This window comes from Vidua macroura, chromosome 3 (genome assembly GCF_024509145.1).
Source record: "Vidua macroura isolate BioBank_ID:100142 chromosome 3, ASM2450914v1, whole genome shotgun sequence".
NCBI classification, from domain to species: domain Eukaryota; kingdom Metazoa; phylum Chordata; class Aves; order Passeriformes; family Viduidae; genus Vidua; species Vidua macroura.
The window spans coordinates 93,161,280-93,188,548 of NC_071573.1; the positions used below are offsets into that span (position 1 = coordinate 93,161,280).

Here is a 27,269-nt window from a genome sequence, read left to right on the forward strand (position 1 = left end):
ACCAACAAATCTTCCTCAAAACTTGTATGAAAACAATTATTTTAAAGGAAATTTATCAGTTTTCTAACTGAAAAGCAACTAGTTTTGTTCAGAAATGCCAGAAATTTCTTTAAAAACATTATTATTAATGATAATAATAATGATAGTAATCATATTTTTCACAAAGGATAACAAAACGTGCAATTTCTATTTATTTCTAAAGGTTCATGTGGCTGCAGACTCTTTCTCCATTTCATATTTAACAAACAATAAAGATTCTCATAACAGGAATATTTTTCCACAGCATTTTTAACACTTTGATGCCCAAACCAATATACAAAACCCATGAAATTTTCTAATTTTCTAATTAATATGAAGTAGTTTTATTTGGAGTGGACTCTAACTGCACACTGAAAGCAACTTTTTAGCACGTATTTCAAACAGTCCATCTTTCAGCAAATCTCTAGCAATTATTCATTTAATGATATTTTTCTGAAATTATGATCGAATGTCAGGTTTATCCCAAAAAAAAGACGTTGTTTCTTAGGTCTTTTAAGTCATGAAATAAAGAATGCCATTGTGGACTTACAGGATATTTTGAATGATGAGACCTAAACTCTATGCTTTCAGTACTGCACTGACTCAAAAAATTACTTTGCATAAAAAATATGTTAAAAGTAAAGGAGTCAGGAGTGGAACTTAATCTTCCATAGTAGGCAATAGACTTTTCTGACTCCTTTTTCATATTTATATTTTTTTCCCATACTTTTTGGTGCAACTGTGTAAGACATCTGCTTTCTGAAGTGGGACACAAGGGGATTGCAGAAGGCCCTCCCTGTAGTATTGAGAAAAGATCATCATGTTTCTGGACTCAAAAATGTCTGTGACTTTTAAGTCAGATGCTGATGGATTTAGGTATTGCATACTGGAAGTTCTAAAGAAGAGTATTCAGGATTACACTAAAACTGAATATCAAACATACGCGTGTAACAGTTTAATGTGTCTTTCATGCATTTGGCATTTCAGTCTCAGGTGTGATTCATCAGAAATGTTCTTTCTCCTGGGCTGCAAAAAAAATTCTTCCCCTTTGCAATTATCTACCACATAAAACTGGTCTCTGTAACTTTGACTACAAGAGAATAAATTTTGGAGCAAGAAGCAGAATGACATGGGACCACAGATTTCCATTTAAAAATTTAATTTATTCTTTCTAAAACTGCTTCCTATATAGCTGCATCTGATTTGGGCACTGATAAAACAGTCAGTGTGATGTTACTGAAAGTGCCATTTTGATGAGAAAAGGAAATTGAATTGTTTTCCCTTAGGTTTTGAACATCTTATGCTGCTAAATGCAAAATTCTCATATGTAAATAATTGTAGTTGAAGCTGAATCAAGGTTTATTACACATTTTATTACCTCCACCCCTCTTCTGCCCCTAATATTCTGACATAATATCTGAAACCAAGCATTATCCATTGATAGAAACACCAGTGTGTTGGCATTCCAGTGCTCCTGGTATTGTTTTGCTGTTTTTCTGAAATTAAATAGCTAAGTCCAGAAAGAAAAACCATACAGTGCAATATAGAAGAACTCAAGGCAAACCAAAACTACTGAACAAGGGAAGAAAAAGATCTCTTGATTTACTCCAAAAGTTGTGTTAAAGAAGCTTTGGAAATTTCATTTTCTCTGAGAATTAAGAATTCCATCTAGTCCTTCTTTCTGTTAAGGAAAGCAGGACCAGTAGGTAGGAACACATGTATTATTAGTAGTATGTTGACAGCCTTTTTTTTTTTTTTAATTTAAAACACACATAAATAACAAATATTTACCCAATTCAAATGCTCTTTGAGCAAAGTGTTTAAATAACGTCATACAGTGACAAAATGCTGAGCATTATGCTACTGTAGGCTACAATTCATGTCTTAAATTATTTTCTCCTGAGGACAGCTATAACTTCTGCAGAAAAGGCAATTCAAGAACACGTCTTGAATTTTGGTTATTTCAGAACATGTTCAAATCACTTGGGAACAGAACTGCATGCCATATTTGAAAACTTGTGGGAGCCTGATAGTTAAAAATGAGTAGAACTTATTTCTTTATGATGACTTGAAAAATCAGGGATTGCTTCTACTTCTCTTAGATGTAAAAAATAATAAAATACAAAAGCAATTTGGGAAGGCAAAGTACCACTTACAACATCTGACCAGGAATGTGTAGATTTTTACTTTAAAAAGAAATGGATTCTTTGTAGAGGTTGTTACAGAAGTCTCTCAACTTTTTTACATTACTTTTTAAATAAAGAAATTGCAATCAGATCCACTTTATTAAAATTGAAAGTTTAAATCTAATTACTTTGACATATTAAAAAGTGAAATAAATTAGTAGCTATGTATAACTAGACATACTTTCTCTGAGTAAGTTGATTTATAAATAGGTTTAAGCATCCTCTAATTATTTAAAAATAGAAATGAAATTTTTTCCTGTTGCCTCCCATGGTATAAGGGTAATAGTTGATTAGTCTACAGGTTAGCTGCACAAATTCCTTAGGGCAGAATTTGGCAAGAGATTAAAGCACTTGAACTCAAATGTCTGTATGTTAATGTCGACATGTGGAAGATGCCTAAGCGTCCCTTAGGTCAATACAATGTCAGGCAATACTCTTAATTGAGCCTAGAAATCCACTTAGCTCATCAACCAACCCAGTAGCAACGCAGTTCACTTGTTTAAGCATATCCTGGGGTATCTGAGAATGGAATTGTCAGATATGGCACAAGACCTGTTCAAAGTCACTCACTTTTGCAGCATGAAGTGAATTTACTGAGTGAAGCAGCTATGCTGCCTGCATATACACATGATTCAGGTACCTTGGTCTCCTCCTGAACTTCAGCCCAACGTGGAGGCTGAATTCAGCAGTTCAGTTGCTTAGATATAAGTACCCATAGTCATATGAGATGTCTTAGGGTTTACGAACAACTCCAACAAATGCTTGGCAGACCTGACTCATAAAAGTTACAGAAAATATTTCCCTTCTGCAATGACAGGTAAACTGTTTTAAGATGTACAAATGTCACAGTATTCTTGTATTCCAATAATCAAATCAAGAACTGAGTCCTTGGGTTCAATCTAGCTCCCCGTGTGTAGGCATCACGTGTAGGCATCAAGACATCACTGGATCAGCAGATAGATTGGCTGCTGGGTGGGATATCTCAATGACCCTGTGCACCCAGGTATGGCTAACTGAATCATAACCTACATGTCCCTAAAAGCTCCCAAATTAAATATCTGGGTACATTGTTTCCTTGGCCAAAATTTGCTTGCAAATTTCTATGGGAACATAGAAGGACTAAAATTATTCTCAAAACAGGTAGCAACAAAACCACTTTCCCTTGCTATTTTCTCTATAAATACACTTAAAGAAGAAAAAAGAAAAACAATCCAAACATTAGAGCATAAACATAAGCATGACAAGGTATTGATTTGTGTGAGTCTTGCCATAAAGGGACCTATTCCCCAGAATTTTTCATATAAGCATGACAAGGTATTGGTCCAGGCTTAGATGATAATAAAATTGAATGAAAATTAATTGTAAAGGAAGTATATCCTTGACTGTATTTCAAATGAAATACAATATCCCTATAAGTAAAATGTAAAGGTTAATTTCACTATTGAAGGAAGGTGAAATTTATAAGAACAATATTGCTTGTACTGTTAGAACTAGCAGCAAAAGCCCAGAACATAAGCATCAAATAATGAATTCTTCCCAGAACAGAATATTGATGCTTAGGGACAACAGAAAGACAACCAATGATTTTTTTTCCCCTTTTCAGATACTCTAAAGTGGAATAAAAATGAGCTGAAAGTAGCAAAAATCTGTGCTTTGTTTCACTAAAAATAATTTGATCAATTTCCATTATTTGGTTTCTTTCTGAAGCGTGAAGGAAGAATAGTTGCAGTTATTTGCTGACAGAAGCATTCCTCACTTCAAAAGTAGGCAAATAAGTATTCTTTGATTCATTGACAATTTTTTCTACACAGATCTATCATGTTTGTCCTCAGTTCCTTAAAGCATTTCACTGTTGTGAAATAAAAACCCCTAGGGAAATCTGAAACTGAAAAAGTGGTACTGTTTCTCTCCTCAATTTCTTGCCCTGGATTTAAATAAACACTATGCAACCAAAATCAGAGAAGGTTGGTCAATAAATGTGGGATGGCTTATGCAATTTTTTAAAATGTTTCATATCTCAGTGGCTGCCAGAGTGTCTAGATTAATAGCTTCTCTTTTTATATGTAAATAATGTTTGTCTGCAGCTTGAAATTATCTGATGAGTAAGCTTGTGTCATTTTCCAAAGTCCAACAAATAGATGGATTCAGCAACACATCTTGTGATAAAATCATTACCTTTGGTTACAACTTTCCCACTATCTTTATAGAGTGACTAGGTTCTGTAGAAGCAATAGTAAGTATTAAGTAGTTCCATCTAGTCATCCATGAATCAAAATACTTACTTTTAAAAACATACTATCAGTAATGTCTGATTTCAAAGCTGATCTATTACAATAACTTTGGGAATAGTAGTTCACCACCACTGAGATTTTGAGCTGAACAGTGGAAACCTTTTCAGAGAAAAGAGAAATACTAATTTTAGTAAATAACTTGCAAATTTTCAGATTGTCTTTTTCAATTTATCATTTCTGGTGAACAGTAGAAAAGGTACCCTAACAATTCAAATGGCTATATATTCGCAGACTTGAATTTCATCTATAAGGACCCTTTTGTCAGTCCTTGCACTTACCTGTGTGCAAAGCCTTTGTATATTCTACAAGTATTCTAGTTTACCTCAGGGCATCCCCCTCACAGTGGCATGTAGGACATGGTTATCCATATTTCTGAGCTCCTGAAGAGCTGTGTTACATCCTAAGCTATTAAAGAACTGCCTGTTTGGTGCAGTGTGTTATCTGAGGTAATCTGCTCATCTGAGTACTACAGCTTTTCAAATACAGCCTTCCTGCCATGTGATTTAAGCAGGTAACAAGTCCATATTTTTACCATAAATTTCCCTGGAGGAAACACACTTTTTTTTTTTTTTTTTTTTTTTTTTTTAATACAAAATACAGTTGCGTTACAAAAAAAAAAAAAAAATAGCTGAGTAAAAAATAAATAACCTTCTAGACCAATGTATGAAAGCGTAGACTGGGCTGCAGTCCTTCAGGATAAACCTGCTCCTGTGTGGGAAACTGCCGCAGCATCTGGAGCGCTGCCTCCCATGGTGTCCATGGGGCTGTTTCTCACTGCTCCCTCACTCTGCTGTGCGGCGTTTTGCCCTTCCTCACACACGCAGTCCCCGCGGTGCCCCTGCCCTGGCCATGGCTCAGCCACGCCCTGCAGTGGGCAGCTGGATCCGGCTGGAACCGGCTGTGTCCGGCTGGGGCAGTACGTCAGATATGCGCTGGAATTGTGTCACTTAATTTGCCACATAGAACAGCTGCTCATACAGACATATTCTCACATAATGAAAAAACAAGAAAAAACACATTTGCTACATATTAAAGATACAGATTTCCTAAATGTTTGTGGTTTTGGTTTTTTGTTGGTTTTTTTTTTTTTTTCCAGCTGAAGCATGAACCATTTGCTAATGTCAATGAAACATTTGATTAGATGAATTTTCTTGCAGGCAAGTTGCAAATAATTTCCAGAGAACTTCATGTCATTTAGCTTTCCATCTGTTCTCGCTTTAGTTGTGTGTAGCGGTCTAACCCCAACCAGCAGCCAAGCCCCATGCAGCTGCTTGCCCACTCCGACCAGCAAGATCAGGGAGAGAATCACAAGGGTAGAAGATAAAAACCTCACGGACTGAGATAAAGACAGTTTAATAGGGAAAGTAAAAGCTTCACATACAAGCACAGCAAACCAAGGAATTGATTCACTGCTTCCCATGGGCAGGCAGGTGTTCGTTCAGCCACCTCCAGGAGAGCAGGGCCCTATCGCACATCATGGTTACTTGGGAAGACAAATGCCATCACTCCAAACATCTCCCACTTCCTTCTTTTTCATGTGAACTGTAATATCCCCCTGGTCAGTTTGGATCATCTGTCCTGGCTGTGTCTCCTCCCAACCTTTCATGCACCCCCAGCCTCCTTTCCAGCATGGCAGTATGAAAAGCGGAAAAGGTCTTGTCTAAGACGTGCTCAGCAGCAAAAACAGCATAGAATCACAGAATCACAAAATCAGCTAGGTTGGAAAAGACCTTTGAGGTCATTGAATCCAACCTATGATCAAGTCTATCTTGTCAGCTGGACCATGGCAGAGTCCTGTCTTTTCTTAAATACCTCCACCAACAGTGACTCTACCACTTTCTTGGGCAGCCCATTCCATTGCTCAGCCAGTCTTTCTGTGAACAACATCTTCTTAATATCCAATCTAAACCTTCCCTGAGGCATTATTTGTAGTATAATTTCCAGGAGAAACATAGCATGCTGTAATGCTGCATTTTTACTACAAATTGAAAATCCTCAAATTCTAGGCAAAACTTATATTTCCAAAACAATTTAGCCATTTTGTTAACACATGATGATTTCAGGTTCTCTAAATAAAATGTTGTACATTAAATTTTATTCCTGTATATGCAGAATATTTTTATTACAACCCGATTTAATAAATAACAAATAAAAGATTGTATTCTTTTCTATACAAGGGCTGCATGTATTTTCATTGTACTGACCTAGTCATTTAGTTACATTGTTTTGAAACTGCCACTAAATTCTTAAGAACTTTTGACATATTGCATGTATTCACCATAACTGTCTGCCTTTCAAAATTATTTTTCCTTTGCCTTTGTTTCTTTGCTTTTTAAATGAATAGGAGACAGATTAGAGAGAAATAAACAGTAAATTACATATACAGCTCTACTTACTCTTTTAAAATTCTAAATTTTTAATACAGAAATGAAGAAAGCCTGATTTTTGATTATCAGATAGCTAAACTGTTCCTTTTTACTTTGTTTGGGAGCCTGAATACTGCATCACATTTGCAATAAGGATAAGGGTACACAATTAAAATTATGAACACAAGATTGTTGTTTCTAGAAATGCACAAAAAGGACAGGATTTCATCACTTAGTATATTATAATTCAGTAGCTTTGAAGTTATTTTGCGAACACATAACTTACATTAACAAAAAGAAATATATTATGGCACAGCATTTAAAAAAAAAGGATACGTAGGAGAACTGAGATTTCTGATGGAGCCAGGGATTTATTCCTAGCAGGTTATCACAGTTAAATTCCTAAAACAGATTTAGCAGAAGGACTAAGATCCACCCTTAATTTTCCACAAAATTTGGATCAAAGCACAACCAAGATTACCTTTCATAGCTGTAGAGCTTGAAAGATTTTTGAATCTACTTATATGAACAGTCGTAGAATGTGGTTCTGTAACAGAATGTTTTCTGTTTACTCAGGAATGCTTCTGTAGCAGGAAAGTTTTATATACACATGTACATTGTATTTAAAAGGTATTTTTAAAGAAGTGAAGGAAAAAGGTTGCATCTTTAAGTATGTGGTTTTAAAAGGTCATTCAGTAGTTTTAGATTTTGATAAATGGTCATGTTTTTGAATAACTTTAAGAGTAGAGGAAGGCAGTTGAACATGAAAAGAGCGGAAGGTCATTATTATAATAATCTGTGTTTGCTTGAATCATCAGATTCATATTACTCGAGGCTTTACTTTACAAGAAACATACCAAAATAGGAAACCTATTCGTTTTTCCTATAAAGCCAGGAGTACATTGAAAATAAATAATATTTTTTATTTTTTCAAGAGAATACTATTTTAACAGGACGTGGAAATTTTGAAAATAAAAAAATATCACATTATCTATAGACGTTATTTAATGGAAAACTTAGCTATGCTAATAAGATAGTGTGAATTTCAGTGAATTTGCTTGCCTGGCTTATCACAGGCAGATTGTGTAAACATACTACACTATTTGTTAGGTTTACAGAATTGATTTGAAAATTTCATGTGGAAAAAAAAACTGAATTACTGTTTGAACAAGTTTCCATCACATTATTTAGGATTTGTACATTTTTTGTCCAAAATGAACTCATATAAGCAAATGTTAAAATGAAGATAGTCAACAGTCGTGCACATCTACTAAAACTAATGAGGTCACAACCACATACATATATGCATACATACAGCTACAACACAGAGTAGACTGCTTACAGGTAAAAAGTAAGGAGCATCAAATCAGCCTGAAACTGGAATCCTTTTCTTCATCTATGTTTCCATCTACACATGTGCAAGAAGTCCCCCAAAGGGGACTGGGAAATTGGGGAAAATGTAAAACCTAGTCATAGTGATAATTTTCCATAATCAAATGCATTATTTTTGTTATACATAATATCTGAATTCTTCTACTGAAAATAATAACAAGATAAAGGATCTGTGATAGAAAATTACTCAGTGGGGCCATATGTTAAATAACTAATTAGTGAGTGTTGCTTTTTTGAAATAATCATAAACGTTCTGAGAAAATTTCAGTCCTGTTTTTTTCAGGTGTAGGAGCTGATATTCCAATGTTCCAGATTATTTGTAATGCAAGCAATTTTATAATCTTCGCTACATTTTTTAAAATTAATAGAGTCTCTTATACCTTCTGGAAGTACCAATTCAAACATCATTTATTGAGGAAACTGTCCTGTGGCAAAACACAAAGACCAATTGATGGAACTACTTTGTTTTAGATTGATCTGTCCATAAGGACATCACCAGAAAGAATTAAATCTGGTTTAGGTGTAAAGCACCATGCACATACATCACCGTTCTTCATTCCTCTGCTTGTCATCTGAAATGGTTGGTTGATAAAAGGTAAGGTGCTTTATCATTATGCCTAGCACCTGGGAAATGATCCAGTGTAAATTCAATCTCAGTGAATTATTAAAGGCATTTTAGGATTTGTGAACTTTATAATGGTATTTTGTGAGTGTTCATTACCACTGCAATTTAATATTACTACAGAAATTGAGTTAAGAGACTAGTAGTCTGGTAACAGCTATGGGATGTAATTTACAATCATGAAAGATAACAAATCCACACTTTACTACTGTGTCAGCAGTGTTTTGTAAAACATGCTAAAAGAAGCTAATTAAACTTCATAGGGCCTCTTGTAGCATTATAATCTGTCACGAGCTTTAATCTAATGAACAACTTAAATGATATTTCACTGTAGAATAAAGTCTGAAGTGCTTGATCTTACTTAAAATTGGAATATAGTTGTTTCCCAGAAGAAATATCTGTAATATTCTGACTCAAGTAACTGCTAAATGCATTACTTGTGAATTTTAGCATTGCAGTGAATTAGACAAAGTGCTAACTTGCATTATGTTTAATTGATCTATAGTTAATTTATTCAGAAAGAGCTGCTCACGCTGAAAAAAATAAATAAAATCAGACAGCCATGTAATAGTAGGGAAGTAAATGTTCAGTGGTATGGAAGACAATAGCTCTTGTAACAAGATAGCTTGATGATACAGAAATGTCGGGCAACTGGAGTGTCCGTGGACTGGTACATTTTTCTGCAGCACTGTCTTTGTTGAAGTCACCGCCTTTAGCAAGGACTTGAAATTCACAGTGAAGAAAAATGACTAAAAAAATTGAATGTTGGGTAATTGAGCAGTTCTTCTGCACTTCATTTGGTGCTCTGAAAATTAAACTGAGGGAAAGAATAAATCCTTCATGCACCTTTAGATGTTACTTAGGACACAGTGAACATAGTTGAATCCCAACAGTCTGCCCAGCACAGGCACAAGCAGTGTTTGACAGGGTGGTTTCTCTCCAGTTGGCTGCTGGTTCTTCCTGCAATGTACTGCCATATCTAATGAATAAATGATTTAGAGTCATCGTTAACTCAGGCTCATAGATAATTCAACCTTGTTTTCTAAAAAAACTTTCACAGATTAGGAACTGTAGACTTCTCTGAATACATAAATCTGTTTACAAATTTATTCCTTTCAACCTAGTATTTTCATGAAGCTTTTGCTGTCAAATTGTCCTGGTTCATTATATTCCCAGCTTTCACCTACACATGCGAAGACTATAATTGTTATAGTTGAAGCCACAGTTTGTTTTTTAAGTTGTGTATTGTTCTTCATAACCAAATCTTGCTTAGGCCGTCAAATTCAGCAGCTGATGTCTTCTGTATTTGTGGTACTTCCCTTTAGTCTTGCCTATTATCAAGATGTACAAAGTTATTTCTCCTAGCATTATTTTGCCTACTGAGAATTTTTTAAGGTCTCATTAGAATTGTAAGGACTTTTTTCTTGAACTATTTATTTTTTCAAGCCAGGAAATCTTCTGTTTTCTTGTTGTTATGTTGTGTTAGAAGAGTTGTCATTTTATCTGTCTTTCTAAAGGAAAAAACATAATAAAGAAAAGGCAAAAAGAGTTAAAATGTGTCTGTGTTTAACAGTGATGATTGAATGATTGAAACCTAGCAGCTTTTATTTTGACTTGTTAAGTTCCAGTGTCATCTCATTTTACTGTCATCTCATAATATTTTGAAGTATCCTGCACTGAATCCTGATAAAATCTGACAAATTCTTTCATGAAAATATATGGTGAATGGACATTGCCATTCAGACTTCCTTCAAAATAACTATTCTTATAGCAAAAATCTTTTCAGTAAGTAATCTGTAGAGTTTACTCATAGTTCTGTGTTCCTATAAGTAATGATGTTATTACAGAAGGAACCCCTAATTATTAAAGACCTAAACCTATCAATTTTCTTAATTCATGAATCACCAATCTTTGCTATTTTTTCTGCTGTTCTGAAGGCGTTTTGTGTTTCTGTATTTGTCAGAAAAATATTCTGTCAATAGAAAATGTCTGTGGGTTTAGACATGTTTTCAGCACAGAGCTCCAGGAATTTAGCCTTGTAGTCTACAAATTCCTATACTTCTAGAACTGATCTTTAATTTCATTGCTATGGTTGTCTATTAGCATGTATATCATTAATTCCTGTTTGCAGATGTTATGGCCTATCCTAAAATGGCTATCATTTAAAAATATTTTTTTTATTGCTGTTTCAAAAGTCTTAATAATATAATGCTGACATCTCTGTGTGGTGACTATACTGTGTTCCCAAATGTTTCTTATACTTTTTTTTTTTAATTGCCTTTTTATTGGCTCCTGGATAGCAATGTTCTCATATTTAGGGGATTTTGAGGTTTTATTTCTTGTGTCCTCTCAATACTTTTGTAGCTTTTGTCATTGTTTATGCTACTGTAAAATTATGGAAATGAATTTTTATGGGGTTTTGGTGGGTTTTTTGGGCAGATTTTGATTCCTTCCCTACTTACCAATCAATTCTTTCCACATAAATTTAAGAATCCTCCCCAGTCTTGATCCCAAGGTCAATCAGATCAAGTTGGATTCCTTCATACAAAAGAGAAAGAAATTGCAAGAATTACATAAAGATTTCTTTCTCACTTTGTCTCAGTGTTTTCAAACCTGAATGTCTTTATGAGATTTTTTGTTGTCTGGAGGTTTTTAATGCCTTCCTAACTTTCTATTAGGATTCTTGAAAGCTGTATTGAAATACTAATTACCATTACTTCTCAGCTACTGCTTTCTATCTGTGATATATACTATAGACCACAAAATGTACCATGTGCATTTTGATTAGCATTTCTGGTGCAGTAGCAATGCCAGCTTGACTCCACAGAAGACAGAAATTGGAATGTTGTTATTTGTGGTGAAATCTTTTCCATGAGACAAGCAGGTTTCTCTGGGCTTGAATTGAACAACAGCCTAATGACCCACATGGAATTGCTGTGTCAAAAGAGACTTCAATCTTTTAGGGAAAAGAAAGTTAAAAATACCACATTTTGTCTTTGAAAGGAATTAAGGGTGCTTTCTTCCCTTCATGCTGGGGGGTGATTCAGCTTTTCACAGGAGAAAGAAAAATTTCCGAAGGAAGGAATAAATGAAAAATAAATCAGAATAAGTTCATGATAGCATTGTGCCTAATGTGTAAAGTAATTACTTTAACAAGCCAATTAACTTTAATAGACTGTCCCACTGTTCCCTTGTCTCCTTAGCTGACCTGTCTATTAAAGCTTTCTGTAAACTTAGCACTCTATTTGCATAACTGCAGTCAATTTGATGCTGCTGTTGTTGGTTAATCTAGAATCTGAACCTGATTTAATTGCAAGGAATTTTAATGAAATGTTCAGGGTGGCAGGAAGGAAAAAGGAATACATAACATATATGTTGTATCTGCTATGAAGAGGTAGCAAAATATGTGAAACTACCCTGATGAAAATGAGGTGTTTGGTGAAGAAGACAGACACTGAGGGGCAATAAAATATCTAACTTCAGCAGTGATAAGAAAATAATGGCAGCAACATGTGCTGTAATGTACTTTTGCATGCTGCTGGCACTTTTGAAACAGTCTGTGGATGTTATTTAAACAAAATTTATTGACATTTTATAAGAGCTAAGGATTCCTTTAAATAACTATTATCTTGGGAGACACAGTAGCAAAACTTCTATGCAGTTAAACTTTGGATTGGAAGTGAACTAAAAATACACAAACTTAAAAATCTTGAGAATGGAGTGAATGCAACCTGCTTCAGAGTAAAGGGTAACTCTGCACAAAAGATGTCTTGTATCCAGATTCTTCAAAATATATATTCTACATTATTTATATTGAGTCAAGACAGTTCAATAAAGAAAAAAACTCTTTTATAAACCCTATATATACACCATTAAGACTTTTTTTTTTTTAATAATAATGGCTCTTTAAAATAATTCTGGCTCTTCTGCAGTATAAATATTATTTTTAGAATGCTGTATTTTGTCTTAAAATTAGTTGTATTTACTTGTATTAGTAAAGTAAGTTCTCTGAGTGTAGCATGTCCAGTGTATGCCATGTACCTTGAAAAGCAGTATGTGGAGCTTCAAAATACATAAAAATTTGGTGGAACAGTAAATTACTCATCATGTCAGCAATTAAAAACAGCTGGCTTGCTGTCTAGCTGCGCTGTTCAGTGTGCTGGCTTTAAAGGCTTTGCTTCTTAGCCCCGGTTAAAATACTTATGTCACAATGTTCATTGTTGGTAGCACTTTTTTTCCTGCCAGAGGACATCTGTCTGTTAGAAAGAGATAAGCAAAGCATTGTTACTTTCACTAGGAACCCTAAAATACCACCAAAATGGCTTGGAAGAAGGCTTAATTCAGGAAATATTGCTTATCAAAATCCATGACTAAAGGAACAGAAATATTTTTGGATAAATTGAAAAAATAAACGTTTATTATTGAAAGAGAACACAGAAGCAACTTGCCTCCTGGTGGAAATAGTGTATCTACATAGTGTTACTGAGGCAAGAATCTAGCTCACAACAGGTATATCATTAAGCAATAAGGAAACTGAATGTATTTTGTGTTCAAATTTAAAAGTAGACATTCACCTGGCTTCCAGTATGTGTGTTATTGTAAACAGCTATTATTTGGTTGCACTCTGAATACAATTTGGTGAGATTTTCTCTCTCCCACCTGACTTCTCACCCAAGAAACCAACATGGCAAATAATTTTATATTGGCATGAGCAATAGATCACCTGAAAATAACACTGTTTTAAGTCTGTCTAGAATCAGAATTCCCATAGCATTTCTTTGGAAAGCATCTCTTAGGAAGCACTGGATTTTTTCTGAGTTTCTCTGGCATTTGAGCTTTTTTGTGGCCATGGGATTTTCTTTGTTTATTTGTTTTTGTTTGGAAATACAACTGTCACATAATTCAGAAGGGTCATAGCTACAAAAATAGAATGCATCTCCTGCCTGATACTCTATGAGGCCTTGTGTTAACAGGGTATTGAGGCCATGCATTAACAGGCCATGCACAAGTAAGTTTGGTTTGAGAGGCAGGGGGGACATTTAATTTTGGAATAAATGTGTATTATTTGAGCAAAAACTTGTCCTATTGCTTATTTTGTCTTCTGTGACTTTTGGGAGATACCATTTGAGAGATAAACTCATATTACTCTTTTTTAACAAGCTACTGAGTAGTAAATCCTGAACTCTCACAAAACATGTTATTCCTTTCTTTACACAGTAACAATATTCTAAAGTAAAATTTAGCAGCTTCATAGAATGGAAAAGTTTTACATCAGTTTGGGGAAGTTATGTTTTTTTTTTTTTTTTTTTTATTTGAGTTCTTCACTACTAGGCTGAAATATTGTCCTAACAAGGTGCAGCCAACATTTTCTGTCAAACTGTCGTAGGTACTCATTGTCACATTCTACTGCTGATACAGTCCAGAAATTTTATTTCATTATATTATAATTTCAGAAAAGGGAGACAAGTTTTGTGAAGGTGGGTACCTAAATGTCAATTCCCATTAAGTATAGGGATTGTATGATACTTCCTGTTTACAGTTATTTTCTGATAGTTACCAAACAGTATTTTTGTGGGAATAACAAGGTTTTTTGTTTGTTTTTAACCAGTATTTTGAATTTCTGTGTACAGACAAACTGGGAAAATAAAACAAACAAAATCAAAACCAAAACCATACCAGCTGGGAATATATTACTAGAAAATTGTTGTTTTCTCCATTATCATTATTATTGGAGCAAAGCTTGTGTTTCAAGTGGAAATAGTTACTTTTTGACACACAGGATAGTTTAAGAAAACAGAAGTTTTTCTTAATGATACAACTATAAGTGCAAGACAATATGGTCAATGTAAGGAGAACAAGTTAAAAATGCAGATAAGTCAACTTGCTTGGCAAGATATAGTAAGGATGTAAACATTTGCCTTAGCTCTATCTAATCCAAGTATCAACAAAGCCCAGCAAGGTTAACTTTTACCACTTAAGAGTATTGATGAAACACATACCATCACTGAAATGAGTAAATGCAATCATTTTTTGTCTAGCTCAGTGTTTAACATTCTTAGGAAAAAAAGTGATAGACCTGCACAAAGCTTTCATCCCAAGAAAGAATTTATATTTCAGAAGTACTACTAAAAATAATATCATTTAGACGTGTAGTTAGGGTTACTCCTACATGGTGAGTTGGAAGGGACCTTCAAAGGACATCTAGTGTAACCCCTCCACAATGAGGGGTTACATCCAATTTTATCTTGAATTTTTCCAGGAATGGGGCATCCACCACTTCTCTGCACACCTGTGTCAGTGCTTCACCACCCCTATTTTAAAAAAAAACTTCTTGTATCTAATCTAAATTAACCCTCCTTCACCTTAAAACCATTACACCTTGTCCAATTGCAACAGGCCCAGCTAAAAACTTTGACCTCATCTTTCTTAGGCCCTCTTCAAGGTGTTTTGGGATCTTCTCTTCTCCAGGCTGAACAAGCCCAGCACTCTCAGCGGTCGTCATGGGAGAGGTGCTCCTTGTTCATGGCCACTCTAACAGGCCTATGTCTTCCTTATGCCAGGGAGCCCAGATCTGGTTGAAGTCTGATAAAGTTTTTAAAAGGAAATGCATGAAGATTTTTTTTTTTTCTGGTGGTGGTAGTTTTTTGGGGATTGTTTTTTTGGTTTTGTTTCCAAGAAACTAAAGTAAGCTTTGTACAGATTTATCCCTGGAAGACCTGCAATTCTGTCTATTAGCAGCTCCTTTTCCCTCCAGTCTGCAACTGGGAACCAATGTGTTTTTTCTTTTACCAGATATAGTTTAAATCTGTTGTAAGATAACAGGATTTCATTGATTTATGGTCTAAGAGATTAATAATAGATAATCATAAAAGAAGATAAAGAAACAATTATTTTCCTTATTTGTTATTATCTAACATGTCAGCTAGATTGATCCTAAACTCATTCCCAATAGTCACTGAAGAAAGGCACAGTCTAAAGGAGCTCTTAAAAATATTCTCAAGTCATCTTTTAGAGACTGTTGCTAAACATCTCCATATTTGGACTGATGTTTTAAATACAGAAATCTGTGAAGGTTTATCTTAGTCAGAACAGACAATGTAATTTCTGCAAATGAAATTCTAAGAAAAAAAAAAGTGAAATATTACTTCCAATGACTTTTTAAATCAGGTTTTTTCCCCTGGATTTCTGTTTTTCATTAGTTATTTTATAACACAGCCAAATGGGATATTTGAAGCCTTTCATTAAAACAAAAACCATAACAATTCATCCAATATAGCATATATAATGGAGAACAATTACTAAAGTAATGAAATTAAATTAATTGCACAGAGTGGAAAAATATTTTTCAATTAATTATATTTATATATTCATTTTATTATTTTTTTTAATCTTACAGCAGCAACCACAAATGAAAAAATATTATAGAGCACTACACAACAGTCTTTCTCAACACAGAAATACAGTAGATACCTGAGGTACTTAAAAATCCCCTATTGAATACTTTGATGTACCTAAAAAAACTGCCCTGGATATTGTTTTTGTATCATTTAAGTGAGTTTTTCCAGAACAGGTATAATAAGGTCGATGGTTACTGGCCATTGATTCATACATCTGCTTTTTGCATTGCATTTTGTTAGCTCTTAATCCTCTACTAGCAATTCACAATAACTGAAGGTTAAAGAAATTGTAGTGGGTCTAGCACTGGTCAAATGCCAGTGCCCCTACTAAAATTATTTATTCATTTTCTGCTGTGAGACAAGGCTTAGGAGGAGGAGTAAACCAGGCTCAAACATTGAAGAGTACAAAGAAAACTTCATTAACAGAACTAAAAGGAAAAAAATAATGAGAAATCAGGATAAATGTTCAGAACACTTCTCCTCCCAACTTTTCTTTTGTTTTCCCACTGACAACATAAAGAGAGAAATTTAGTATTTTCAGTCAGTTTACCACTTTAGAATAGTCTTTCATCAGTTCTCTTATGGAGAGAAGTCTCTATTGCTATGCCATGGAAACTTTTCCATAAGAAACAGCTCTCTCATGGCTTTTAATTTCCACAAATAGCAGCTGCCTAGAAATCTGCAATCGTGAAGTCCCTCCCATCCCTTCCAGCCTTCCCACAGCTGTGTTCATGGGCCATGTTTAACTTATGGGGTGCTATTTTAAGGATGAGCTGTTCAAAAGTAAAAGTTCTCTTTATCCATCTTGGAAATCATCTTCATCTCTGGGAACAGAGATCTTCTTTCCCTGGAGGTAAAGGGTCTTCATCACTCTTATCTCTCTCTGTTCAACCTTCTCATTTGGATCACAGCTAGTTCAACATCTGCTTGCCTCAGTATGGATGTTTTTACTCATGTCTACAGTTTGAACACTCCATCCCCCCATGCTTTTTTCATTAATTAAAGGGATATTCTAGTGTATTACAATCCATCACCATGGCCTTATTAGAAGAATTTCAGCCTAAGATTAAGGCATCTCCTCATTCCCCTCCCATCTGGGATTTGACTTCTGCCTTGGCATCTTCATTTTATTTCTCTGTGTCTTCACTCTGTCCTTTTCTCTCACTTGAGAGAGGATTGGCATCTGCAAGTCTCATCTGTTTTGGGGGGTTTCGCAGCGCTGAAAGAGTTAATCTTGCCCAGGCCTGCATATGGTCCATGTGATTTCTGCCAGGTGGTGGCCAGAGCACTCACGGTGATGGATTTTCAGGCTGTGCTGGGGGGGCTGTGTCAGAATCTCAGGGGGCCCGGGCCAGAACGGCGGTGGCTGCTCTGGCTGCATGGCTGTTTTCCGGCCCCAGCTGCACTCAATTCCAGCTGAGGGGCTGCTTTCTGCGTGGGCTGCAGAGCCACCTCCAGGTTTTTTTTTCAGGGGCCACGCTGGGGGAGGACCAGGATCTCTGCAGCCAGGCCAGGACTCAGTGGCTAATGGCCTACCCTCCCCTGCCTGCCAGCCACTGGGGCCTTACTGCTTAAAAATTTATTTATTTAAGGGAAAAAGAAAAGCTATGGCCATAAAGAATTTCATATTGTTATCCTAATTTAGTTTTAAATAAGTTGTTAGCCTGTTCCAATGTAACTGTTAATAAGTGCCATGAGAAGGGAACAAAGTGAGTAAGGAATATTTTGTCAGATTCAAAACATTCTATAATGACTACATAAAGTTTTCAAAATTCATTATCACAGGCAAAATAGTCTTCTTATTTTTCTTTCATTAAGAATCATTCCATATGAAACATACATCTAAAATGTTTACTGGACAGTGTTTCTTTATAATACAATGAAATTAATAATGAGCTTAATGAATGTAATGACTCCTCAGTAATGCCACATAAAACAATTATGGAACATAGTATTTTATTTAATGTTGGGTTATTTCATTTTGAAGAGGAACTTTCATTGCATGCTTTCATTTATTAATGGTTAAACCTTCTACTCTCAATGTGAAGCAAATAAAAAAAAATATTGCATTTTTAGACTACTCAGGTGAAAGCATCTGAATCATTGAAATCGACAATATGATGGTAAAACCTTATTCTTGGACTTATTCCCTTACTCATCTGTGGTTTCCTTTCTTTCATCCTTTTTACACTCATCAATTCTGTGTTTCATTCATGCTATTTTCTTAGACCCAGACTGACATAAGTATTTGATATAAAATTCTCTGGTAAACTCCTTGTGGTCCATCGAGACTTAAGATGTTTGTCAATTCTTTTCCTTTAGAGTGAGCACCTTCTGTCTTATTATTAGTCATGAGTTTTCCTGACTCACATGGAAACAGCTCTGTCAGTCTCACTGAGCTTCCCAGGGACATATCCAGTTCTCCTGAACAATTCTCAGGAGAGCTTCTAAGGGTACTTAGCAAGCTAACATTTGCTAAAATCTTCTTATGTCTTTAAGATAGGGTGAAAAAAGGTCATCCAAAACTAAATCCATTGATTTGAATTCATTCTTGTCCCAAGCGGTAAAAAGGTACAATGCAAATGGAGGTATTTATTTGCCACATCCAGTATAACAACTCATGGTTAAAGAAGTAGGCAGAGAAAAATCATGCTGGGTCTAATTACTTTAAATAAGAAACAACTCACACTGCCTCTCTACCTCTCTCCACTCTTGAACCCTTACCTTGTAGATTATGTTAGCTGTTATAGTCTCTTATTTCAAATACTACATAAAGAAGAGAGGATTTATACTTTTCATGTTTAACTGATAATTCTTATTCAGGAGATAACCTGGTCTCACTTATTAAGCATAATAAGTATTGTTTCACTTCATTGGTATTGTAAATAGTCTAAATTGTTAGGCTATCTAGCCCTTCTCATATTTTGTTGTTCCCTAATTTATATTAATCAATAAATTCTTCCTTTCCCCAAGTTGTGACCTCCAGCTCCATTTGACTTTGTTTTTCCTGTGTTCCTGACACTGAATTCTTGCCAGCTCTGATTTGTTTCTCTTTTCCATGAGCAATTTAATTCACTAAAATGGCACACCAATGTCTCACCTGGAGGGACTGGGGAGGAGAGGATAATTTTCTTCCATTTTAGTCTTTAAATAAGATCACAGGAATTCCAGCAAGAATCCAGGTTGATGCGTGTAAGGAAGGGCAATACAGAAGCAAAGGATTAAGGAAGGAGTGGGAAATGCAGGAGACGGAAGAACAGAAAATAATATCACACTTCTTTTAGGCAGCAGATGCTTGTCAGAGTATCTCATGTCTGCAAAACTGCAGCCACAGTATGCATGTTTCAGTGTCAAACCCTCTAACACAGCTTGCAAAGCTACACATTTACTTATGGCTAAAGCAGCTCATTACTTGCTCTCCATTAATACCTGATATGGCCTTGGCCATCCTGGTGTGACAATGACTTTGAGGTAATAAACCTCTAATATTCTTTTTTAATATATCTATACAAAATATAAATATTTACATACAGAATATAGATAATACAGAGAGATTATATATACAAACACACATAGACATTGTCTTCATTTATTTGTTGCAATAATCATATTTTATGCCTTGAAAAACTAACTCCTGTTATTTTGTCAGTTAGTGAGTGATGATCCTTGAAAGTTCTTGTTTAGACCTGTATCTACAGGCATGCTCATAGAAATATTTAAGCTGAGGGGACTGTAAAATGGAAGATAGCTCTCAGCTTAAAATTAGGGTACAATTTTCTTACTTCATTTTCTAACCTGGAGACCTGTTATGGAAATTCATTAAATGTTTGTGCTTGTTTCAGCCAGGACAGAGTTAATTTTTTTGCAGTAATAGTAGGGGGCATGGTTTTAGGCATGTCAATGAGGTAATTCTGTACCACAGAGCATTGCTGAGGATAGGAATAAGGGACTCTGGCTTCCAAAAAGAAGACTGTGGCTTCTGGATGAAAAATATGTTGTCATTGCCTGCCATTGTTCGTTGCCTTTGGGTCCCCATGAGCATTTTGTATGAGAATCACCCTCTTTTTTGTATACTTTTGCTACTACTATTGTTGCTGTTACTGATCCTATTTCATTTCTGTTTTCAGTAAATTGCTCTTCTTTCAACACATGACCTTCACATTTTGTGCCTCCAGTTCTCAGCTCCATCCCACTGGTGTGGGAAGGGAGAAGGGGGGAGCAAATGAGCAGTAGTGTGGTATGGAGTCTTGGTGGGAGAACTAAATTGGGGAATACCATTCCTAAACCATGACAATATTTTACACTATTTTCAAAATAAATAAATAGATCAATAAATAAATAAATACATTCTAGAGAATACAAATACTTCTGTGGTTAAGTGAATATAGGAACAGCAGAAGTATTCAAAACTGATGCATGAATGTTGGAGTGCTTATGTGTTTTTTTTTTTTTAATCTGAACTAGTCCTTACAGAGTGTGTATTTTTGAATTTATTTTGTTTAGAGTCAATTCAATTAATTTTATTCCATTTTACTGTATTTCTGAACAATACACTTACTGTTGTTTTGAACAATAATATTACTTTCACGATATAGATTGTTGGCTTAATACAAAATGGGGAAAGTAGCAAAATTAGAAGGATAAGGGTAGATGAGTTGACAAAACCCACTAATTATTTTCTGCATTTTCATGAAACTGAACTGTCAGTCATTTTATAAGATAAGATTATCTATTTGTTTGTTATAGTCAAAACAATGTCAAGAATCTTGTAAAAGAAACAAGATTTGGTTTATTTCTTCAGACAAAAGCAATAATTATTTTATTAACAGATCCAAAATCAAAACAAAAATCACACCTCTCTAGATTAGTTTTCTTAATTAAATGTAAAATAGTTTTGTTATACCTGAATTTGAGTCAAACAATAACTACTGGAAAGAGAAAAAATATTTCAGTGGAAATCCTGTTAGTAATAATTTTGATAAAGCGTATCACAATCTTGGTAATGCAATAAACTTCAAAAGATGTTCTGCTTCTATATATGACATACTATACATAAGAAAACATTACTCCTTCAAGCCTGCATGGAAACAGAATGTCTTATTACTTGTATAAACAGTAGATTAGTGTCTGTGTGGGGAAATGATGGAATAAGAATAGAAATTAAAACATCACTTGAAGTAGTATAACATGAAAAGGTTTGTCTGCAGCTCACAATGATCAACAGAAAGTGTTTTCTCTGCTGTTTCTGATCCTGAAGCAGTCTGGTTGCCTTCAGATTTAGAAGAAAAATAGCTGGGGTTGTTTAATTATTTCTCATTATTTCTTGTAAGATGCAGTGTTTGCCAGCAGAGGTGTAGTATGATACTAATATAACTATAAAGCTCTCCAAACCTGGCCCTGCAATTCTTTATGATGCTGGAACAGGCACAGGAATTCCCTGCAAGTCTGTCTTGTTCAGTAGAGCACAGTGCAACATTTACTATGCAGAAATTAGAGATTTTAGGCTCCATGTGCAATTCTCATTCTAAGACCACAGGTAAATACACTACCTTACAATGTTATTTGAAAACTTATTTTCTGTTTGTTTCTTTTCTTCCCACAGAATTGCTACTTAACATGTCACTGAGTATTTGATACTCAGTGAATAAACAGCTATTTAATGCTTCCTTCAGTCCCTTTCAGTGCGTGGCCTCAAATACTGTTAAGCCCAGAGCATTCAGATATGTCACTTGTCCAAGTGACACTTGAATTTTTAACCCCCTGATCCTAGAAAATAAAGTCTTGGCTGCCATCAGATGAAAACTCAACACTCTGCAAGTCAAACCAACTATTTCCAGAAAATGCACAAATAACATTACTTATACATATGTATGTGTTCTCACTTGAACAACTTGATTAAGGTAATTTAAATTAGATATCACTTCTATCCTAGACTAGGGCAGATTTTCAAGACTATCTATACTAGGCCTTAAAATCAGTTTCAAAATGCATGACATTTTTTATAGTGGAGGCAGAATTCCAACATAAGTGAGGAATTTAATTTCTTTTCTATTACTTCCCATATAATAAATGTTTTCAGCTAAAAGGAACAGAGAAACTTTCAATATTCTTTTTAGATAGCATTGGAGAAATCCTTAATAGACATCAAAGCATGAAATCTTTTAAGGAGAACTTTGATATTAAGAAATACGGGGAAGTTTATCTTATCTGAATAATTTGTCGGATACAAAGTAATTCCAATCTGATTTTAGATTTAACACCTAAACTGAGCTAAAATTACCTATATTGATATGCCACAGGAATGAATACTATGTATGTGCACTTGAAATAAAGACAACTTTGCTTTAGTTGCAGCTTTTCTTTTGTAGCAACCTACCAGCACAAGTCCCGCCTGTTAGTATTTCCTGAACACCTCAGAAGGGGTGGTCACATTCCCAATGCCTACTGAGAACCTGTGGTTTACACAGCTGCCTACATTGATCCCGTGGGAGTTCAAGGGGACATCAGTCATGGGTAGAATAGCTTCAGTATAAGTCTGGTGAGGCACAGGAACAGCTTGCCCAGAGAAGCTGTGGAGTCCCCATGCCTTGGGGTGTTCAAGGCCAGATTGGAGGGGGCTTTGAGCAACCTGGTCTAGTGAAAGGTGTCCTTGCCTATGGCAGGTGGCTGCAACCCGATCATCTTTAAGGTCCCTTCCAGCCCAAAGCATTATATGATTCCAAGATTCCATTATTTTTCGTTGTTTTAAACTTAAACTCTTAAGCAGAAATAGATTTGAAGTGCCACTGTTTAATTTACTAATATGGACATAACCAAACTGCTTGTTTTCTGTAAATATTCAACTAATGTATACAGGTAGCATGTAACAGTAAAGGCTACACTTAGTCAGAGGAAGAACATGAAGTAACACCAGCACACATATGGGCTTAGTCATAAATTGTGGTACATGATGCACCTCTCAGCTGGTCAAGCTTAGAGGAAATTGTTCTTAGTGGGACTAGGTGGGATCATTCCATCTGGAAACTGTCACCTTGGGAATCTGTTGAGCAGTAGTGTCCAGCCTCTCTACTGGTGAATGAGAGCAGCTAAGTTGAAAGCACACCCTCTGGCCATGGACTTGTATTTTGTATGCCAGAATAGCAAATGAACATGTGTTCTAGGGACCCCTCCCCCACATTGTGTCTTTTGCTGTAGGTATAATATTCTGGTTTGTAGGACTAGAATCCAACTCTCCTTGACATTACTGATTTTTACTTTTCTCTGAGGAACACACACATAATGTTGTCTTTTTTTTTTAATTTTAATATTTACTGTGCGATGGAAATAATTTATTTGTCTCCTATTCAATGATTTTTAAAAAATAACAAAAAACCAAAAAACGCCTAGAGATAAGTAAGAAGGAAAAAACCCCAGCTTCATATAATACATCAACTTCTGTATGAGGTACAGATCTTCCTGCTGTATCAATTCAGGTGATGATCTGCTACTTTCATCAGTAACCATGACCACCTCTCTCTTCCTTACACAGCTTTGGTTGCCCATCCTTCAGAAATTCCACAAAAATGATCAATTAACATGTAAAGAGGAATTTTACACTGTATCCACAAACTTTTCGATCTGCCATTACTGGAAACTGAAATTTTCCGTAGGAAGTCCCATCTACACAAGATGAGTGCTACGGAGTGAAGTACTTTGTGTAGGGGTTTTACTTTTGATGTCCACATGTCAGCCACAGGATTCCCAGCTAACGCGCCCAGATTTTGTTGGTGGGTTTTTTTTTCTTGGTTTGTTTGGTTTTTTTTTTTTTTTTTTTTTTTTTTTTTGTGTGTTTTTTTTTTTTTTTTTGTTTTTTTTTTGTTTTTTTTTTTTTAATTTGTGTACTATAGTGAAGAGATTTTGGAAACCGTACAGAAAAAAAAAAAAAAAAACAAAAGAACACCACTGTGCCGTATAACCATATACTGGTTATAACTTTCTTCCAAGAACCACTAAGATTTTTTACCCTTTCTCACTTTCTCCAACTAAAACACAAACAATATTGCTGCTAAAGAACATATTCCTATTGAGAGTTCAGTATGAAAGAAATTATGCAGCTAAATTAGAGCTCTGCTAAAATAGGTTGTATTAAATACTCTCTCACTGTCATTTTCATATTATGTTTCTTAGTATTATGGGGAGATTTGAGACTGTTTAGAACCTTGCAATTCACATAGACATGAAAATATCTTACCTATTGTGTGTCAGGGAAATATCTGTTTATTAGATATGTAACTGTTTAGTAGATATGTAACTAAGGAAAGTGGTGCTCTGAACATGCTTTTATAATGATGGTAATTTAATCTTTTATTAATAGACAATGTAATTCATATTACAATTTAATATTTCAGCCTAGAGTTTTGCCAACTTTGAAATTCAGAGCTCTGGATATACTAGCTAGAATGTTACTACTTGTATATTTCTTTCTTAAAATAAAACCAACACCTAAAACAGTGTTTCTAGAATGTAACTTTATGTACTTGGACAAATGAATTATCAGTTCAGTGATATGAACTACAGCCTATGTATAGTAAAAACTTTTAGATTTAGCATACATTTTGACAATAGCTAAGAGGTACTAGCAAAGATATATTCTGTATTCCATATATGGTTTTGTTTTTTCTTTTCCTTTTAGTTATATCTCAGTACTTTCTACAGGTACACCCAAATTCAAAGTAGATTTGAAACAGAAAAGGCCAGTTTGTAGTTACAGATATTTAGAGTGGTGGTGCTCTAAAATAGCCTAAAGTGTGTCTGAAAGAATATATAAAGTATAAAAGTCCATCTGAATTAGATATAGAAAAGTATAGGTCTGAATATTTTAAAGAACACCTTTAAGAACTGTTGAATGCCACCTTTAAAATGAAGTATGTAAGTCTTCTCGTAAAAGACCAACCCTTTTTTTCAATCAAAACTGTTTTTACATAGGATTTGGGTTTTCCTTATGTTGTTAACAAGTAGATAAAGAAATTGAGATTATATATTAAAATGAAATTTCTCTGATGTCATAAATAGAAAAAAACAATCCATTAAGAATCTCTATATTTCAATATATTGGTCTTCTTCTACTGCAGAAAAATAAAAAAAGGGATTCGGCCATGGTTCTAGCTAGACTTCTCCAGAAATATTATTTCTTAATGTGATGAATTTCCTATTAATCTGGAATATTTAATGAAACTCTGATATCTAATACTGTGATGAAAAAAAAAGGCATCTATTTCACTCTACTGATTAATTTTGGAAGGAGATTAAATCCTATTTCAATTTGGTTATTTTTTACCTCCAAAAATATGTACTGTGTCTACTTTAGTACTGGCAAATCTACCCTCACACAGAGGGTGAGGGTATTCTCTTATCTGAGAATTTCTGATATTCATCAGTTTGACTTCTGTTTTAAGTAATCAATATTTTTGAACAGGATAAACTTAATTTTGTGTAGTTCTCCAGAGTTATTCAGGGAAAAAAAAAAAAAAAAGGCAAAATTTGAAATCTGGAGCATGGTCATGCAAAACAAAACAAAAGTTTAGCATCTGGTAAACTAAGACATGAATTTACATCATATTAGGTTCTCTGTGGTAGCTACTCCATTAACAAATGGTGTAGTGTAATGAATGACAATGGAATAATCCAGTGTTCCAGTGTGGTCCAAGGGCCTGTTGCCTGTATTAGAAAAAAGTTTTATGCACTTTCTTTATATCCACTGTTGTGCTTAGACTTCTCTGTTTTTTTTATTGAATGTGGATTGGACTTAATATACACAAAATCTGTTCTACTAGCATAGTTGTGTACCTATAACTTACCACCCAAACTTAAAATTAGATAGCATCCATAATCCATAACCCTTATTTAACCCTTCTTAATACTTATTTGACTTCCTGTGAGGTAACTACCACAGCAGAGAGTCAGACCTTGTCATAACTGAATAGGCTTATTTTCTGCTGAATATTTTGACACATACATGCACACCTACCCTTATGTACACACATTCTCACAAGACTGGTTTTCTTCTTTAATTCTTGAAAAAATAGTTTGGAAATGCAAGTTTTAATCATAAAATGGATAGTTGCAATGAGAAAAAAAACTCTCATATTTCTCTCAGCATAATAGTTACTTAACTAGTAATACATTGAGATTAGATGACAGTGAATCATTGTGATCTAATATATTTTGAGGTTTGGGGGGCATTTCTCTTTTAAGTGGAGTACACACGAATTTTTTTTAATATTAGATTTTTTTTATTTTTCCAGGTTGAGTGGTATGAATCTACCTTCTCCAGTTATCAGCAGTAAAAACTGGTTACGACTCCATTTTACGTCTGATAGTAATCACCGACGGAAGGGATTTAATGCTCAGTTTCAAGGTAGGAAACCTATAAAAGCACGCCTAGAAAGCCCTTTACCTTTAAGCATCAGTAAAGTGGTGATGGAATTTGATAATTATGTTACAATATCACAGTCACAGTAAAAAGCTGACTCTTTTTATTGCTATGTTACTATCGCTCTTACGCTGAATATCTGTTTTCTTTGTGTGATCAGATGTCTCTAGGGATTTACTTTTGGAAAAAGTATGTGTGTTTCACAGTGCAGTCTGTTCTAAATATGTATCTGCTTGCTCACTTTTTTCATAATAAATTTCGTTGCAGTCAGTCTGATCTTTGTTTTAAAAACATGCCTGGAATGCAACTTGCAGAAAGTCAATTCCACACAAAGGCAGGCTTCTATCTAAACATTGTCTTTCTTCCTTAATCAAAATCTAACTCTTATCCAGAAGCTACATTCATCGTTTGGAAATTTGACTCAACCATAGTATAGTACAGATTATATTTCAGGCTCCTGCATATATTTGCATATACAACTTCAAAAGAAGATAAGAGGATGTCAGTGTTGCTGTCATTTCTACTTATGTTCATGTAGACACTTTTTAAAATGCAATTTTATTGATTTTTGTACTTTATAAATCAT

At 34.7% G+C, this 27,269-nt stretch overlaps 1 protein-coding gene across 1 annotated transcript in view; it reads left to right on the forward strand.

Moving 5' to 3' along the window:
* Positions 1-27,269, forward strand: part of CSMD1 (CUB and Sushi multiple domains 1) — a 1,093,428-nt gene that overhangs the window by 669,392 nt on the left and 396,767 nt on the right. Inside the window, exon 6 of the mRNA XM_053974810.1 lies at positions 26,556-26,668. Coding sequence (XP_053830785.1) covers positions 26,556-26,668 — 113 coding nt within the window. The remainder of the gene's footprint in view (positions 1-26,555; positions 26,669-27,269) is intronic.